Source organism: Aquila chrysaetos, chromosome 8 (assembly GCF_900496995.4).
Source record: "Aquila chrysaetos chrysaetos chromosome 8, bAquChr1.4, whole genome shotgun sequence".
Taxonomy (NCBI): Eukaryota; Metazoa; Chordata; class Aves; order Accipitriformes; family Accipitridae; genus Aquila; species Aquila chrysaetos.
In genome coordinates this window covers 3,089,057-3,107,970 of record NC_044011.1, presented here as the reverse complement: position 1 = coordinate 3,107,970, position 18,914 = coordinate 3,089,057, and the positions used below count along the sequence as shown (strand labels likewise).

At 49.1% G+C, this 18,914-nt stretch overlaps 1 protein-coding gene and 1 long non-coding RNA gene across 2 annotated transcripts; one reads left to right on the top strand and one right to left on the bottom strand.

Moving 5' to 3' along the window:
- The first annotated feature begins 4,622 nt into the window (after positions 1-4,622).
- On the top strand, positions 4,623-11,772 carry LOC121233502. Its single transcript, XR_005933079.1, has 3 exons — positions 4,623-7,771; positions 7,880-8,306; positions 9,001-11,772. It is a non-coding gene; the product is annotated as an uncharacterized LOC121233502 (long non-coding RNA).
- Positions 11,773-13,932: 2,160 nt separating this feature from the next.
- Positions 13,933-16,040, bottom strand: NXPH3 (neurexophilin 3). The gene is made up of 2 exons (XM_030021582.1): positions 15,941-16,040; positions 13,933-14,689 (listed from the first exon to the last, which is right to left on the bottom strand). Exons 1-2 carry the CDS (start codon positions 15,995-15,997, stop codon positions 13,958-13,960), a joined length of 789 nt encoding a protein of 262 aa, XP_029877442.1. The 5' UTR covers positions 15,998-16,040; the 3' UTR covers positions 13,933-13,957.
- Between the last annotated feature and the right edge of the window lie 2,874 nt (positions 16,041-18,914).

Below are 18,914 nucleotides of genomic sequence, written 5' to 3'. Positions count from 1 at the left end.
TTTCCTCTTTCTTTCTTCCCCCCCCACTTCCTTGAAGGAGCCAAAGATCTTTTTTTTTTTTTTAAACCTTCGTTTCAGAAGGTTTCTCAACTTCTGTGCAATTTATTTTGCAAAAGGCTTTGCTAAAATAATTATCTTTTTCAGTCAGCTTGGGCCATGCAGTTTTTCTTTCTCTCATGACTGCCATTTAACTTGTGTTGCAGAATTACTTAACTCATTTATTTCTAATGACTTTTTTTGGTTAATCTAATATGAAGACATTTAATTACAGAGGGTGTATTTTTTTTTTTTTTTTTCTGACCTGCTGCCCACTTGGATCTTTGGCTGCAATTCCAGACACATGCTGCAGCAAATTTGGCCTTGGCAATCCCAGTTTCTTGTGTTGTGTTACATTTAAAGTTAACTTTAAAACTGCTGGTGGAGGTGCTGATGGGTGCACAGCAAGAGGCAGTACAGCAGGCGCATGCAGCTTGAACTGTGCAGGAAGACAATGGGCAAAAGAAACTGGGAGACAGCAGGGGAAAAAACCCAACAGCCCATGAAATAGTTGAGGAAATAAATTGCAGTGACCTGGAAGGCTTTTGGAAAATACATATGATAAACAAAGCAGGAGCGGTTCAGCGTAGGACTGGGCTTTTAACCCAGCTGAAGTTTGTTGGGCAGAGCGCAGGCAAGAAAAATCAGCTGAGCTTTGGGTTAAGTTTGGGTTTGGATTTTGCATCGTGCTCCTACTTGATACATTAGACTTTGTCTCTGAGACTGAATTATTAAAATCACTTGAGGAAATATGTTAATTGATGGGGTAAATTGGGAAGGGATGGAGAGAGGATTGCAATTATTCCATCAAATTACGAAAAGTCACAGGCAGGAGAGGTATAAAATGTAGGGCTCCTCTTTGAATAATTGAAAAGCATCAATGGCCAAAAAAAAAAAAATAGTAGTTAATCGAGATGGTGGATGATAAACTGGATGGGAACAGGAACGCTTCCCCCAGCCCTGCAGAAGAGAAATGACGTCCTGTGTTATGTTGGAGTATTTTTCTCTAATCCAAATGCAGAAATGTTACTTGAGCTCTGCCATCGGGAAACCGAGCAGGGATTGAAGAGAAAATCGTTGACTTTTGCCACTGGGGAGCAGTGTTGAGGACAAGAACTCTTCAGATGTTTGTACCGAGCTGCTAATGAAGCTTTCTGAGCCTTGAAATAGCCAGAGGTTGCGCATCTAGGAGTAATGAGATGAAAACGAACAAATGAAAACCATTTTCAAACTGTCGTTCTACTTCTTCTGGAAGGCTCCTGGCAGATGTGGAGGTTATCCCTGAGCATTTTGAGTCATTTAAAACCTACTAGAGAAAGCACTTCGTCAAACAGGGATCTGGTTCCGACACAGGGGGAGGTGGGTGTGCTGGTCCTCTATGTTTAATAGCGTGGCATCCTGGAGAGTGACGTCCTTGCGTGGATATCTGCAAACCTGCTCCTCGCTGCCACGTCTAATGCTATAGCTGGAGTGCTTTTTATTTGCTTTTTTTAATCTTAGCGTGGTAATACGAAGCAATATAAGTGTTAACTCTTAAGGTGGTTGCATCTCATAGCTGGGGTGGGTCCTTTTTTCCTGTTCACGCCTACTTATTCAATGTTATCATAGGACTATGAGGTTTTGGTTGCTTTTTTATTTTGCGTTGGGAGGAGAGTTTCCCACCGTTGATTCTGGTTGTTGCTGCATTGCAGTTTGTCCGTGCTTCTCTTCTTTCCCACTAACTTTTTTCACTCCTCTAGGCAGGTGGCGTTGGCAAAATTATTGCTTATTACTGAATTTTTGCCAAACAACAAAACACTCGACAAAAATAGCTAAACAGGATGTTGAGTTTTTAGTCTGTGGCCAGGCTACAGCTCGCAGCCAGCTCCGGCGGCTGTTGGAGGCTCATCAGGGGTTTCACCCTCCTTGCAAGGACAACCGGCCGATGCTTTTTGTGGCCAGCGATGAGAGAGAGCTGGCAGACTGGAAGTTTTCTCTTTATATTGTCTATGTTTGTGGATTTAGGGAGGTTGGCTTCTATCCTGTGTGCTGTACAGCAAGAAGACAGCAAACTTGGGCAAGATAATTATTGTGTCTCGCTGTCCCAGTTTGCTTATTGCAGTAACGGCATTCTGTAATGGTGTGTTCACCCAACAGCAGCCTCAAAGTTAGTCTGTCTTAGGATAGGAATATTTTCAGTTAGAACGGACTTACAACGATCATCTAGTCCAATTGCCTATATATCTGTGCAGCTGAGATGCGAGTATTGTGTTGCATGCTTGCTTCTACATATGTGGGCTGCCAGGAAATCGGTTCACGTGCTGTCCATGCCCTTTGCGGTGGCTCTGCTGAGGGGCAGGCACTAGCTCAGTCGCTTGCAGTCACCGCTTACGACTGTAAAACATTTAGACTTAAGTGAGCAGGACATACTCTGGTGGGATATAATAATTCTCTCTCTAGAGGATGTGAAATTAAAATGCCTTTTCTTTATTCACACTCATAGGAGTGTGATGTCACTCCTAACTCAGATTCTCCTGAATTTAAAAAAAAAAAAAAAAAAAAAAAAAAAAGAAATAATCAAAAATAAACCACCTTGCAGATTTGATTTCTAATGTGATGTGCCAGATGGTAAAACCTGAATTAGGTAGCAGGCATTACTTAGCTGGGGCCTATAAACAAAACTGAACTACGAAATATTCTTTAATGAGCTAGATTTATTTCTAGGTGCTGAAGCCTCAAAAGGCAAGGGAAAAAGAGAGGCATTTCACATACGTTAAATGTTTAAATAAGCTTTTCTCCTTCCTTTCAGCGCCACAGCAATAACTCCATCCCATTCCAGGGCTGCTGGGACTTCTAAAACGCATAATTCTGTGAGGTTGTAATTATTGTGGGTGCTTTAGCATGGCATGGAGCTGGGCTGTAGGACATAAGTGGTGTTTTTGTTATATTGATGAGTGGTTTGCTTTTTAAATCTTGTCTATATATTCTTTGACAGCGTGGTTCTCCAAAATTAAATCTAACAAATGCCTTTTACCTAATGCCCGTGAACCAGCACTGCTGTTCAGCGCTTCTCTGCCAGCTGTGATGATACAGAGTGATTGATAGGTACGGGTAGATATTTGCAGTGTCAGTTCAGCAGCGGCTGACGGGCAGCATCACAGAGATGAAACGCTGTGGATTTAAGAGCTGCAGCTGTTTTGACTGGTGGCTCCATTTGTGTTTCCCCTCTTGTCCCCAGCACTGGCACCTTGTGCTTCTCCTTGCCTGCAGCATGTGGAGAGGAACTTCTTGGGGTTTTGATGTTAGTGGACTTTCCTGGTTGGTGAACAGTCACTAGATATTTAAAATACATGTCATTACCTTCCCCCTAATATTTGAAACCTCTGGCTATGGATTGGTGCTATAGAAAAGGCATGTGGCTGTATGCTTTTGTAGAATGGCGATGTAAAGGAAGAGAGAAGAGGCTTTAGGAACAGTGAGAGGAGAGCTTGATGCATCAGAAAACAGGTAGGCTGTGTTTAGGTGTAGGTAATGCATACAATAATACTTTATTTTTCAGAGCTCTTCAGTTGTTTTAAAACAACAACAACAAACCAGCCCAAAACTTCAAATCTTTGCTATCTTTGGGCTCTCAGTATCTTACCAGAAATGCTTTTCTTTAATAGACAGAGGTCTATTAAAGACAGGGGTCTCAGAGCACAATTGGTTTTGACACTCACAGGGCCCACTGTTGGCAGTCTCAGCAGAAAGCCGTGCCTAGACTGGGTCTTCATGTTTATTCCCCATTTGTTAGTGTGGGAGATTTAGGGATGCGTGCATTGCCACTCCCTCTGCTCATGCTGTTCTTGGCAATGGATGGATGACTAGAGAGCTGCCAAGAAAAAATTGGGCCAGTACCTTGTTTTCAAAGGTTTATTGGATGTTGCAAGCATGCTATAATGTCACATCTTGTGGTCAAAGAGTTTTAAGCAATTTTAAGCGCTGCTTCCACCTGTTTTCCAAGCTTAATTCCCAAAACAGAAATAAAAAAATCACGAGAATGCCAAGCCCACCCTTTTGCTCATAAAAATGTAAATGGGAAGTTGTGTCTTCTGAGACCTGCTTATGCTCTTTTGGTGCTTTGGGGATGAAATAGCCCTCTTCCAACCAAATGAAGAGGGATGTTTTTCCAAAATTCAGTTCCATCCCTAGACAAAAACAACCCTGTGTAATAGAAGCAGACCTCAAAATGAGGAGTTTTCACAAAATAGTAGCTGTAGGGAGATTTCTTCCATCAGCACCTATTAACCACAAATTTGTCCCTGTTGTCTCAGATCAGCCATAGAGAGAGACTCCTTATAATGGACCCCAACTATGATTTACTGATGTAGGGCTTTTCTTAGAGAATAATTTTTAAAGGGACCAGAAGAAATAATCTGGCACAGCCTTGTGTCCCAACACAAGATTATTTTTAAATCAGGTTGAGACCTCTTGACTGGCATTAACTGGCAGTTTATAATCTGTGAAGCAAAAATACGTGGATCTTCTTGAGGTTACTTGCTGTAGCTTGAGATGTCAGGAGGATGTGGGTTAACATACAGGCATCCTGTTTTCCAATTGATTTACTTGTGTGCGTTGCCGCTTCAGAGCTTGCTTCTGTTTATTTTCAATACATAAGGGAAGAGATCATGCAAAATTTCCAAAATGGTAGATAAAATTCAGCCAGTTTTAGGGGTGAGGAAGAGGAGTGGTAGAAAGAAGCCACTGAACAGCATTTACTGCTTATCATTTATAAGTATATGATAGGATTGATAGCTGCTCAGAAACCCTTTCACTTGTGTCCATTTTTTTTAAAGTCCTACTATAATAGGTAATTAAAGTATACTAATTGAATTAAGATCCCATCTGTCTGAGTTCAGCAAGCCAACAAGTCCCTTAATTAAGATATCATGTTTGCTATAACAGAGGCTGCAAACACAGAGCTGGCCACCAATGGTATAAGCAAATATCTGTCTTCCCGTGACAAAGTGCCAGAGCATCCAGTGGGCTGTGGAGATCAAAATAAAATCTGCAAGATAAGCAGCACTTGCTCGTGGGATGACAATAAATGCAAGAATAGTTATGCTTCCTCTGATAGCTGAGAAAAATGCCAATTGGAGCTGGGTGTAAACATTTTTAAGCACTCAGAGGTAGATGGCAGCGATAGTAACTAAAAGACTCTGTGTTGGGTATCTCAGCATCTGATCACCATCACAATGGGATGATGTCTAATATTGGAGGCAAGAAGAGAGAACATAGTAGTTAAAATCAGTGTCTTCAGGCAGCAATTTCAAAAGGTTTATAAAGTACCAGTGTACCCTCAAACTGATTTGCAGACACAGTAGGCTCCTGGGCTGCTCCACCATGGGCTGTCTTCACTTCTTTATTTAACCATGCGTGTATAGAGTCCATTGAGGAATCTCCTTTTAGATGCCGTATCTTCACTGGTTTTGTTGTTGGGATTGTAGTTTTCTGAACAAGACATCAAATTTAAGAGCTCCTGTGCCTGAAACTAGGGATTTCCTTCTAGTCTGGGCTGCTGTGCCCATGACACTGGTCTCTGAACAGGACCCTTCCCAGGAGATGGTTTCAGCCAAGGAACCTGCTGAAATTCTCATTTAGTTTATAATTGTCTTTCTACATTTCCTCCAGTAGCTTCAGCCTAATGAAACTGTGTTAGGATGCTTTAAAAGTCTGGAGGAAAAATGTGCACATGAATGTAGGTGCCTCTTTGCAGCTGGAGGACAAGTCCATGTCAGCAGTGCATGAAAGCAGGTCCCCAGTGCGTGTGGTTTGGATTGAGACATGACGCAGAGGTAGGGAGAGGAGGTCGGTGATTCCGAAGGGTGACAGCGGTGACCGAGCCAGCTGCATCCCACCTGTGGTGACTTGCTCCAGGACAGTTGTCCTTTTCCCCTTGATCTGTTTTGGAGCAAGAAAAATGGGGGGGGTTTTGCTGCTCGTAAAGGAATTTTCCTTGATGGAGAGTTTGGGAGGTAGCGTAGGAGGTAGTGTGTGTCCGTATTCAGTGTGTGGGGAGCTTTCAGGAGGAGCACACGCCACTGGGGATCACCCCATGGTCTTCCCAGTGCACCAGAGCAGGGACCAGGGCAGGCATGAGGCCGTTGGTCTTCCAGAAGGATTGGCAGAAGCGGAGGGAGCAGGAGAGCCGTCGGTCCAGGATAAAGTCCTACAGACACGTGCTGAAGAGGCAGGCGTGCGTCTTTGACGGCGCGATGCTTTGAGTAGACCGCAGAAGACAATTTTTTTTCCCCTTATGGGAAAATTTCCCAATGAGGAGGCTAGATGAAAGCGGACGCTTCGTGATGCAGTTTGAAAGCGAAGAGACATCTGCCACAGATCAGAAAAGCCTGGCAGGTGGAAAACACACCAGCCCTCCCTTCTCCCTGCCTTTATCCTGTACGTGGCACATCTCTGTTCCCCGTGTGTCGCAGCCACCATGCTGACACGGGCTCTGTGCCGCTCGACGAAGATCAGCAGCACCAGAAACCAGAGCTCTGCTGTCCCAGAGCGCGGTGGTGGGGCAACACACCGACCTCCCCTCCCTCAATCCCAGCCGGTTTGTACCTTCCCCCTAAAATACCGCACAAAGCTACAGGAGCTGGGAAGATTCTGCAGCTCGAGAGCACATGAGTGAAAACTGAATTATTTAGCATATTTTTTAGTGCAAGCAGGTGTGGGGTTTGAAGCGGTTTGAGTTGGGAATTCTCTGCAGAGGAGTTAGGGTCTGGTGGGATTTGAAAGAGCTGGACAAGTTTTCCATTCCTGTCCTCCTCTTGCTGCCTCTTGACAGCCTTTCCTTTTTTTTAGGTCTGGATTCTTGTTCTCTTTCTTGTGTTTTCCATCGCCTGTAACTTCCCCCTCTCCCTTTATTTCGCTGAAGCGCCTGTGGATGCTGCTGTAACGATCTATTGAGCACTGACAGCGTGCTCGACGCCGCGTACCAGCGTGCGAGGCGATGCGGCCCCTCGTCCCGGGGGATTTGGCCATCTCCTGCAGACACTGACAGTGCGGTTCAGACCATCGCGAGCAACCAGATGCTAGTTCAGCTGGAAACAGAGCCGCCGAGGCTTGCCGAAATCCTTGGCAGGAGGCAAGGACTGGCTTTGGAGGTGGTTTTGTTAGAGGCTGCGGAGGGGGGCTTGCTCTGTGCGTGTGTAGGTTTTGGTGCGTTTATTCAGGTTTTTTTATTTTATTTTATTGTTTTTAGAAGGCGGGGGGTGGTTTGCAAAGCTGTGTGAGCACTGAAGCAGCGTGCCCTTCGTCCCGAAGGGAGAGGACGGGGACGGACACACAGAGGTGGCTCGGGCAGCTCCACTGTGAACCACGTCAGAGTGGTTTTGGACCAATGTTCCCCCAAAATCTCTTTCTCCCCCCAACCACTTTGTTCAGGCATTTGGGACCATGTGTGCGCGTGAGCATCAGACAGACGCTGTTCTCCTCCACGATCTGCTCAACTCCATCTCGCCCAGATTTTTCCTGCAGCCTTTGGTGCTGGTTAATCCCCGACTCCGCTCGTAGGGAGGGCTCCCGTGTGCACGGGCTCAGGGCTGTGACACCAGCTGGCCCAGCTCTGCCTGTCCCCAGGGGTACAGGGAAGGACAATTTGGGCAACAAACGCTAATCCAGCGCTGCTCCTGTGCACGCACACAGCCAAGAGCTGTGACTGCAGCCACCCTCGCACCCCAACGCTTTTGGATAATTTTGTGCAACCCAAGTAAGTCTGAATTATGCATACAGCACTTAAATGGGAATATTTCTGGTTTTTTAAAAAAATCACTATTGTACTCAGCTCTTCTTGTCTCTTTGTTTGCAATCTAACAAGACACGAGAGGAAACCCTCACCACGATCCGGATGGTAACAGATACGCTCCAGCATGGCAAATGGCAAACCGCACCGTGAGCGGTGACCTTAGGGGCCTGGAGGAGAAGGGGTTACTGCATCACATCTCCCTCCTACTTTTTGGACACAAGCCTGTAGGAAACAAGACATTTGGGTAGCAGATGGGTGCTCTGGTGGGTCTGGAAACCTCTCAGGCAAAAGTAAATCCTTCCTTCCCAGCAGGAGGTTCAGGCCTTATTCTGCAGAACAGCGTGTACGAGCTGAGCTCCCCTAAGGGAGCAGATTGCCCTATTCCTCCGGCGCTTGGCTGGATGCCGTCCTGCCACCAGTGCACTGAACAGCAAAGCAATCCTGTTGCTTAACCCTCAAGCCCTGTCCCTCAAAGGGAAGCAGCGTTCGATGCTCTCAGGTAGGTGAGGGGTTTTTTTTGGGGGGAGGGATGCCAGTGGGTGCTTTTCTCACCCACCCGCTCTGCACGGCTCCCTCTCCGGCAGGAAAAAGCCGCTGATGGGCGAGCGGTTGTTGTCGTGATGTGACGTTACACATTGCAGCTTCTTTCTGGGAGAGCAGTGCACTCTGCCATTAATTGGAGGGAAAACAATCAGAGACCTGCTGCTTTTGGAGTTTGTTGAAAGCACAGGAAGATGGGGAAATGTTGGTGTTTATGAAACGGCAGCTGGTGCAAAGCTCTGGCAGGGGAGCGGGAGGAGGAGGAGGGAAGCGGTTGTATTTGGGTTCTGGGTCTAATTGGCAAAACTGTAATAATTCTTAGATCAAATACATGATGCATTCAGCCCACTTGCATTTTTAGTCTACTGCGTGTAATAACAAGTCATAACACTGGGGATTTCATGAATAATCATTTCTGCTTGCCTCCCCTTTCAATGGAGGATTTCCAGAGTGCTTGACAATCGTGCAGCCTCACTCCATCCCCAGAAGGCAAATGAATATTATCTTTATAAAGAGAGATAAGGCAGACTAGACAAAGGCCTGGAATAACTCGGTTAAGTTTATCAGAAAAGCCAATAGCATGATCAGGATTTATGCCCAGGAATTAAGATTCTTAAACCGCTTGGAGAATGAGATGTCTGTCCTTACCACAGCTTGTGTTGGCACCGCGAAACGTGGTCTGTGAAGAGGAGAAACCCTTCCCTTAGCAAAGGAAAGATGACACACAGCAGCAAAGAGACTTCAAGAGGACTTGAAAGGCGCATCGGCTCCCCAGAGAAGGCGGGGGGTCATGGGCCGGAGCGGGACCCCTGGCACCCACGCTGCCCCGGCTCCGCTGCTTGACCCGTCCTGAGGTCTTGGGCAAGTGCCATCGCTCTGTGTTCAGCGTGATGCTGGCCTGGCACTAGCCATAACAAAAATCGGATCCAAAGTTGCTTTTATGCACACAGAAGAGCAGGAGAACCAGCGACATTAATGCATCCAGGAGCTACCTATGGCTATTGAAATGGGGGATTACAAGCATAAAGGCTTGGCTGACTCACTAGACCTCATTAAAGTCTAATAATCTCTATAAAGATGCAGCATTGCACATACGCAGCAGCCCTAGCCCGTCTGAGCTAAAGCTCAGCAAAGGCTCTATTAGCCATTTGAGAGTTTGGGCATGAAACCATAAAATGTGTTTGTGTTGTGAACGCACTTAGGTCAGGATTCCCTCCGTGAGGCTCAACCTCGACAGTTTGGTTTAGGAACAAAAGGGCCAGGCTTGTCCCAGCGAGGGATGTTACGGCATCTGCGATGTCGCTGGCAACCCGGGGAGCTGTGCTGGAGACTTCGGGGGATGCAAAAAACCAGAAGCAACAAAAACGTTAAAAGCTTTGAGCTTCCACTGCCCTCCAAGCAACATGTTATACACTCACCCAGCTGCAGGAACTTCAGTATCGCCAGCCTGAAAACTTATAAAAGAAAACCTGGGATGGACCGTAAAGCAAGCTAGATGTAGAAATTGTGAAATGCAACACAAGTCGAGGTTTGTGTTTGTGTTTTGACGTCTAAGCCTCCAGAAATCCCATTTTCTTGGGTTTTTCTGTAATTAAGCCGATTGATTGTTTTTTCTGGAAGCTGAAGTACTTGAGTAACCAAGTGACTCTGATAGCCACTGCTCTGAGAACTCCAAATACGCCAAATTCTGGTGAAAACCTCAAAGGTTGGCACCTCTGCAATGTTGATGCCTTCAAAGAAGTTCTCGCATCAAGTAGGGCGAATAACCTTTTGTTGCTCATTAGTTTGCCTGGAGGCTTTTAATGAACAAACTTCCTTCTTGTTTGAGAACTTGGGGTCTGGCTGGAACCTGCAAAAAATGTTTGTGTTTGGAAAAAACCTGACTGACCCCGACTTGAGGAAAATTGATGCCTTGAAGCTGTCATAGCGGTGAGAAGGATCTGGTTGTGCCATCCTTGCATTAAATTGTACCTTCCTGTGAGATTTGTCCTTTCCGAAATCCTGGAGTAATGCATTAGCACATTTTGGAGGTGAGAGCTGGCCGTGAGAGTCTCATTTGAATTTGACGCCACTGCTGGGTTTTTTTGGATATCGTAAATAGGAAACGGTAAGGTAGAAGAGTAGAAAGACAAAGTCTGATTGACTGGAAGATTACAAAGGGAGAAGAGGTCCCAGTAACCTACAGAGAGATGGATTTAGGTTTATTTGAGGTTGATTAGTCCTAATTATTTTTTACGATACAGGGCCAAATTAATAAAGGAGCACTTGGACTGCGCAGAGTTGAGAAAAATGATCTTAATGGGAGAATTACTCAAACATTAAACAGCATTTTAAGGAATCGTAGAATCATTTAGGCTGGAAAAAACCTTTAAGATTATCAAGTCCAACCATAAACCTAGCACTGCCAAGTCCACCACGAAACGCGACGTCTCATCACTTTGGTCCTTAAAAGCGGAGGAAGCCGAAGTGGTGGGAGCCACCACCCTGGGATGGAGACTGATGTTGGGACAGGGGAGATGTTGCGGGGGTTGTATCCCTGCAGCAAGTCCATCGGCTCCTGATTTTTTTCTGACTCATCTAATCCCGGTGCTGGGGAGCCCGGATTGACTCGTCCCCACCAGCTCTAATGAATGCAATTAATGGTCGGGGGCTGCTGGTTGATTTTGGTGGGAGAGTGGAGCAGGCTGTTCTGGGAAGCCAGTTTCTAAATGTGCAGAAGCACAGGTTAGCTTGGCTGGGAGGCTCATGAAATTTAAATTAGGAGGATTTTGTGGGGAAGAGGAAAAAGTATTAACAAACTAAAGAGAGCTAATTACTGGAGATGGAGAACATTCGCTGTGTAGTTGTAGATGACAGCAGTAAGTAGTTCCCATCAGGGCTTTTCTTGCTTTGGAGACAAAGAGGTTGGCCATCCACTGAGTTATCAAAGATGATAAGGGGCTGCATTTTATAAATGGAGATAGGCTCTAATTGCAAAAATGCCTGTGAATACTTCCATGGCACTTTGCTGAACCCTGGTGTCACGGAGGATTTTTGAAGTCTGCTTTCCACAGTCATTACATACTGCTTCATTTGTAATGAAGTTTGCAACTCATGGAACTTCATTTGGATAAATTTTAGCTCCCCTCACCCCCAAATCTATTTTATGTCCATCTGCTAATGGGGAAAGAAATTAAACCTTGGTTCCTTGTGTAATATTGCAGCAGAGGCAGTCACAGGGATTTAACTCCTCCGCTTGAGAAGCAGAAACTACTCCGCGGCCAACCTCCACCGTGCAGCACAGCTTGAGCAACACCCCACAAAGCGAATAATCATAAGCTATAAGCAAATGCATTCAAGTACACCTTAACTTAGTCCTTAATGAGGGAAATTTTACCAAATGAGTCCGTGCAAAGACTCTCCCTTGCATCTCGTTGTAGCAGAGGCTGAGTAGGGGGGGGTTATGGGCAGGGGGATTTGGGGGGGGGGGGGGATTTTTTGCTCTTGTATTGTTTGCCCTCCAGCTCAGCGAAATCCTTCTTTTCTGAGCACGGGTTGTGACTCTGCTAGCAGGAATCCTCTTCTCCCAAGCCCGAATAATGGCCCGTCCTGGTCTCCTAGTAACTGCGGCTGCCACATCACTTTTGACAATGGTGCATCCTTTGTAGCCTGGTTCTCTGCTCCTGCTGTCTGCTCTGTTTCTTCAAATGGCAATTGTCTGAAATTTCTCCAAATGAGCAACTTCTGTGTGTGGTGGTTTTGTTTGTTTTGTCTGTGCTGGCAGAAAGGGGTTTAACGTGTCTTTTTGTGTTTCTTCCTTAAAGCAAGCGTGAACCCTTGGGGAACATACTTTTGTGAGATAGCTTGTGGTAGAGGTTTTTTCCCCCCCCCCAATACCAAATATTGCTCCTGTTATTTTCTGAAACCATGCTCTCAAAGCATTTTAAACTTTCTGTTCTCGGAGTAAAAGTCTTCTCATTGATTATTGCACTAAAAGGCTTTCTTTGCTCGATGTATTTTGGAACTGGCCTCTGTCTAGATGTAAAAGTGTATATAATGAAACTTCGCCAGCAGCCAGCAAACCTCTCTCCAAGCTTTAGAGAAGGAATTTGACTTGTGAAGGCTGAAGCATAAAACCTGCTCTGGTGGTAATACCTGCCCCGTAACTCTGCTGGGGTGTACGAGGATTTTTGGAGCTGGCTTAGTGCTCTGGATATGGGGGGTTATGGGGGAAAAGGAAGGCCTGGGGGGGGAAGCTGCTTTTTTTTGGTCTTCTCTGGAGGAGGGAATGTGTCCATGTAAGTGGGAGCCTGAAGTTTGGATGTATGGGGAAGGGGAGAAGGTTGGGAATACCCATCAGTGGTGCAGAATGGGCCCATGCACAAGCAATAGCAACCGAATGTCTGGGTGAAAGTCCGATCCCGGCAGATCCCAAAACCGGACCCAACGCCCGGTTACTAGAAGAGGCGAGTTCAGACGCATCTGAAGGGAGCTGAATTTGGGCACAGGTCGTGGCGATGCCCTGTGCCTCGTTCACAACCCCACCAGTTTATTTTCCTTCTCCCCTGAGGAGACTGAGATTGCTCTCAGTAAAAACACTTGACCTGCCTCGGTGCCACCGTGAAAACTTTATTCTCTCTCTCAAGGACAGTGTTGTTGTGGGTTGTTTTTTTTTTTTTTTTCCCTTCAACGTAAATTAAATGCTACAGTCAGAGCTCCACTTCACACACACGTACGCACGCGGGCACGCACCTTTGCACCGAGGAACGGCAGCGTTTGGAGCTGAATGTGGCCGGGCAAGGGTGGGAGCGGGCGCTGGGGAGCCGGCAGTGATACGAAGCACGGATGAGATGAAGGGGAAACGCATGAATCACAGTGTGTCAGGGGAAACACATGAATCATATATTGTGTCAGCAGATTTGACAGATTCCACCAGGATTTCTCTACGCGCGGATCCACAGTTTCAAGTCCCTGAACCCCCCCCATGCCATGGTGTCCAGCGTGAGCTGTGGCGGGGGGACACCTCGGGAAGGTCCCTTCCCACCCGCCCTGGCTCCCCGTTTCCATCCCGGCAGCCCTTTGTACCCCGACGTGGGAAAACTCAGCTCCAGCTCCTGCAGAACTCGGATGTGGGGGAGATGATGCGGCTGCCCATGGATGTCTTACAGCCATGGAGGGCATCAGGTGCCTTTTTCGCCCCCTGAGGTCTTCCCCTGGCGCCAGGCTGTGTAAGCCCGCTTCTGGAGCCCTCTTTGCCTGGTCACCAACCTTCTAGGACCATGTGGCCTAGATCCAGGCAAATCCATTATTGCACTGAGAAACACAAGTCCTGATTGTAGCTTTATGTCCTATTTTCTGTAACCTAAATTCAGACCCTGCCTTCACGTACCAGTCTCTAAAGACCACGGATCCAGGCCAGGTTTAGCGATGCCGGTACCCCACAGCCTAAAATTCCTCCTCTTGACTTTGGAGCTTTTGGGGAAAATGGAAAATCCTCCTCTTCCTTCCTTGCTTCTGGTTTCTAGGGACCACCGCGCTCCCGCCCCCGCTTACAAAACCGTCCCCGTCCCTCCCCCCCCGCCCCCCCAGCACCCGCCTGTCACCGGGGCATCCTGCGATGGGCAGAGCGCATCATCCCGAGGGGTAGTAGGGTACGTCGCTGTGATAGTTGTAATCAGGACACACTTTCTGCACGAGCCTGTAGTCTATGCTGTAGAAGGTGATGTAGATGCAGATGACTTTGAAAGGCTTCGAGCAGACCCAGGAGACGTGACTTTGGGTGTGCTCGTGGTAGCAGGTCTTAGATGGGTCGTAAGTGCAGAGCGTGGTCTTCTTGGCACGATCCACTTTCTCGTACTCCACGCGGCAGTTGAAGATCTTGGATTCTTTGGCCTCGATGAAGATCTGTTGCTCCAGGTCAAACTCCACTGCCTTGGTAGGGGGGACGAGGCTGACGGAGATGTTCCCTTGCCCGGTAGAGTTGTGTCGGAAGAAGACGTTGACTGTGCCGTTGCCATGATCTACCACCTTTCCAGTGATTAAGAGGTTCAACTTCACCGTCTTGATATTGGAATAGAAATCTCCCCAGCCAAAAATTTTTTTAAGCTTGCCTGAGGCTGGCCCCAAGTCCCTCTGTCCTCTGGGGTGTGGAGCATGGTCCCGCTCGGACAGGTTGTCCAGGATATCCCATAACTCCCGTGAACTGCTCACCAGCTCCAGGAGGGTCATATTCTGCAGTAAGGTTGGAGTTAACAGGGACTTTGGAGAGAGCAGCCCTCTCGTCTTCTGCACTTGAGCTCTCTCCTGGGTCTTGGGTTCATGTTGCTCTGCACCTTTCCCTGGTTCTTCTTGGCCACAAATCACCTGAACATAGCGATGGTGGAGAGTGAGAGATGGGTGACGGGTGCCTGCCCCCCTTGCCCAGTCTTGTTCTCCAGGGTCACCCCACTCCAGGGTCACTCCAGACATGACTCAGCCATCCTCTTTCCCATCCTGGCTTTCCTTATTTCCCTTTTGTCTTGGCTTTTCTCTCTATTTCTCTCTGTATTTCCCTTCTGGTAGCAATTTTTCCCGTCTCTCATTCTCTTGTGGTTGCTCGGGGAATGGGTGAAGGGAGCTGGGATGGGTGCTTTTGCTCATTGATGGTGCAGCCTGGCAGTGGCACCTCTCTCAGGGCAGAGCATCTGCACCCGGGGGATCTCTGCAGATGCTGGGGAGAGGGTGCTATCGGGGAAAGCCGCACACCTGCAACAAGGGTGCTCACCTCGTGGCCTTCGCACCGATCTCGCTGCTGACAGCGTGTCCCATGGACCCCTCTTCTGACCTCCAAACTGTACCATGCTCTGGGGAGACACAGAGCTGGGAGCAGTGGGGCAGGACGCAGAACAGCAAACCGCAGAGGTGAGTTCTCACCCCGAGGAGATGCCCTTTGCCTCTAACGGCCACGCGCGGGCTCCTCTGCAAACTCTCCTCCTGCTAGCGTGGGGGGTCTGCCTGCCACCAGCTGCGGACCCCAAAATAAGGACAGACGGGGGTTGGGGAGCTGCCAGGGTGGGGGCTGCCTTGCTGCCAGGCTGTGGGCACCCAGCGGGTACCCAGCGAGCTGGGAGGGTGCCCGGGCGGGAGGCAGATGCTGTAACCCCATCGCTTTCGGTGCTGGGGTGCTGAGCAAATGCCCACCGTGATCCCTGGGGTGCGAAGGGCTCACCTGGCAGAAAAGGCAACGGAGAAGCCAAGGTCGAGGTCGGCCTGCCAGGCTGTGCCGGAGCTCTGCCCCAGCCTGGGGGGCCGGGGGTGCGGGTGAGCTGGTCCCTGGCAGCTCTACCAGGACTGCTGTGCTTGGGGAGGGGGGGGGGCTGCAGATTTTTAGGGTGATCAGGGGGTACCTTTATCACCATCCCTGCATGCGAGCCCACCCCGCTACCTGCTGAAAAATAACAGAAGTTTTGGGACGCTTGTTTTTTCAGGGGATGGGGTGGGGGGGGGGGGGGTGGAGGTGAGGGGAGGGATAAATTGATTTGGGAAATGTTCCTGGCTGTCAACCCCCACCCCGTCCCTTTGGCAGCACGACCCCCCCCCCTCCCCAGGCCCCCCTTCCCCATCCCCAGCGCTCACCAGCAGAGAGATGCTCCCCTGGATGAGGAGGACGATGCAGCTCCGGGGAAGATGCATTTTCCAGCCGGTGCCGCCCGCCTTCGCCGTATCTCAAATTTTAGAGAGGGTTTGGGTGGGTTTTTTCTATTTTTTTTAAATTCCCCCCCCCCCCCTTTTTCCCTCCCTTCTTTTTAAGCGAGAAACGTCAGCGAGGGAAAAGAGGTGTTCCCCTTTTATAAACCCGTTTCTCTCGTCCCCCCCCCGGCCCATGGTGGCTCCGGCAGCTCCCACCCCGTTGTGCCGGACCGGGCGACGGGAGGCGGCTTCACCTGCTGCCGCTGCCGTTCCTGCCCTCTGCCTGCTCCTCTGCCTGCTCCTCTGCCTGCTCCTCTGCCTGCTCCTCTGCCTGCTCCTCTCTGCCTTCTTGGAGACTCACTGAAACTCCGCTCCATCCCCTCCTCGTTCCCTCCCCTGGCAGGTGCTGGGAGCAGAGCGGCACCTCCGAGCGTAACCCTTTGCTGTCTGCAACCCAGGCAAAGCAACGCAGGGCAAGGGATGGGGGGGGGGTCTCCTGGGGGTGATGGAAGGGGGCTCAGAGGGGTTTGGCAGAGGGTGTGGGGGTGTACTGGAGGGCTGGGGTGCCGTCCCGCAGGGATGTTCCCGTTGCTCGCCAGAGAGGAGCATCCCAGGCATGAAGGGAGTGAATTGGGGTGGGGGGGAAATTGGGGGGACCCACCGAGGTCACTGCCTCTGCCCCTACAAACTGCTTGATGATCTCTCATCGGGGGAACAGGCGGGACTGTGGCGTTACCCTCTGTCCCGGGGCTCAGCTCTTCCCCATCTTCTTCCATCCAGTCCAGCCATCAGGAAAAGGTTTCTTCTCCTACCAGTCCCCCCCGCAGCCCTGGGGGGGGTTGCAGAACTGGGCTGCGGGTCTGGCAAAGGGAGGCATCGCTCAGGGCAGAGCGGTTGTGCCCTTTGGGAGGTGATGGACGAGGCGAGGGGAGACTTTTGGGGCCTGGATTTATTGGGGAGGTTGAATTTTTGTTCCTCTAATACTGGCTGCTGCAGCAATGTTTCCTCCCCTATCGCGTGGCTGTGCAGTCTTCTTTCCCTCCCCACCCTTAAAAGCATTAAAAATAGAGAGAATTGTAATATTTTCAGGGTCTTTTGATTTGGGGATCTGTGTGTGGCCCCTTCTACCCTCTTGAAATGGATGTGGAGCTTTTCCCTTTTCCCTGGAAGGTCCAGCATCTCCTTTGCAAGAGGTGCAGGCCGGGTAGGAAGTTTATTTTGAATTTATTTGTGATTTTGTGTTTATGGACATGCGTGCGTAAGTCTGGGCAAGAACGTTCTCCCCTTTCCTCTGCATGGCAAGGGTGGGAGGTGGCGAATCATAGCCGTGCCGGGGCACTGCTGCCCTTCAGTTTGGGAAATCATAAAAGGAACAAGGAAATGCAGATCCTGTCCCCCCCAAGCCAGGCAGTTTGAGTTCTATATTATTCCAGAAGTAAAGGGATGGCAGGCAGCATTGAGCTTAAAAAGGAAACAGAAGCCACTGGTTTGCTGTTACAGAAAGACAGATTTGTTCGTGGTGGGGGTTTTCCCACAGTTGTCCTTTTCCCATCCTTCAGCAGGAGAAGTTGCAGTACCAAGCAGCAACTTGCCAGGGACAGGACTAGAATTAAACCCTGTGTTTTCTCAACCCTTAGGCAATGATTCCTCTTCTTTACCTTCCTGTCTGCATCCTTTTCGTATTCCCCCTTTCCCTGAGCTGCTTTGGAAAGCCAGATCTTGCAGCGATGCTAAAGATGAACAAACTACGGGGGGAAAGAGCACGTTGTGAGATGCAGGATGCTCTCACCGAATGCCCTGCTAGCATTCCCATCTGCACAGCAAACTGGTCCAGCTTTTGCCTGCGATTGCAGTGCTGGGATCTGGACAGGGAGGTTTCTTTTGCAGTTTTGGGGAGGGGAGGAAGGTGGGTGACAAATCTGCGTGGTGGCTGCCGCCCGCTGCCTGCATCTAAGGTGCCTGCCTGCAGCGCTGCCTGTCACCTCCTGGGTTTGTTGGAAATCTGAGTCAGGTTGGAAATACCATCTTGGACAGATGCCATGGGAATTACCTGGGGGTTGAATCACTTTTTCCTCTCTACTGAGCAACTTGCTTGGTGTTGATGGTACTTGCTCCCCTGGAGTGGTGGCATTTTGGGGCACAGGAAGACAAGATACCTCCTTAACGCCAACGAAGGGTGAGGAGCCCGGCGAGCCCGGTTCCCCCAGCTGACCTGCACCAAAGGGAGCAAAGGAGTGACAAATCCCTCAAAAAAAGCTTCCTGGTAGCCAGGGCTATTAAGCTCCAGAATATTCATCCAAGAGCGGTGCTAGAAGGACCCTGGGGCCTCCTAAAACCAGAAGGAACACAGCGTTGGAGGATATATGGCGGCACTAATGCTGTCCTGGCCCCAGCGGCGTGCTGGATACCTTTAATAGGCTGCACGCCTCTAACTACTGTGATTTCGATAAAAGATCTTCATAAAACTTCCAAATGCCTGTGCCATCACCTGCTTTTCAATCACTCCAAGCACTGCATCTCCTGCACAGCCTTCCTGGAGCCGTCGTGATGCGTGGGCTCAGGTCCACGCCACCATCCTGCCGTGCTGGATGCATCCCACCTATTCCCACGCTAGTTCTGGGTGGTGAAATGCTTTTGGGGAGCAGCTCTGTGGCTCCGATTTGGCTCCTTGCGACTCAGCGAGGCTGAGCTGAGGTCAGCACAGCTCAGGACGAGGAGGAAGAACAAGGGATAAAAATGATTTAATGTGACTTTCTGGGTTTCCTGGTGTTTGGAGGGAGCTGGGGACTGGAGTGGCATAAAGAAGGACTGATTTAGGAGCTGCTCTAGCTCGTCTTGTGCTGCGATGGCTCCCTCCGGAGCTACTTAAATAGCCCGTGCGTGGTGAGCATGGGGCTGGAGCTTCCAATTTCCCGGGGTG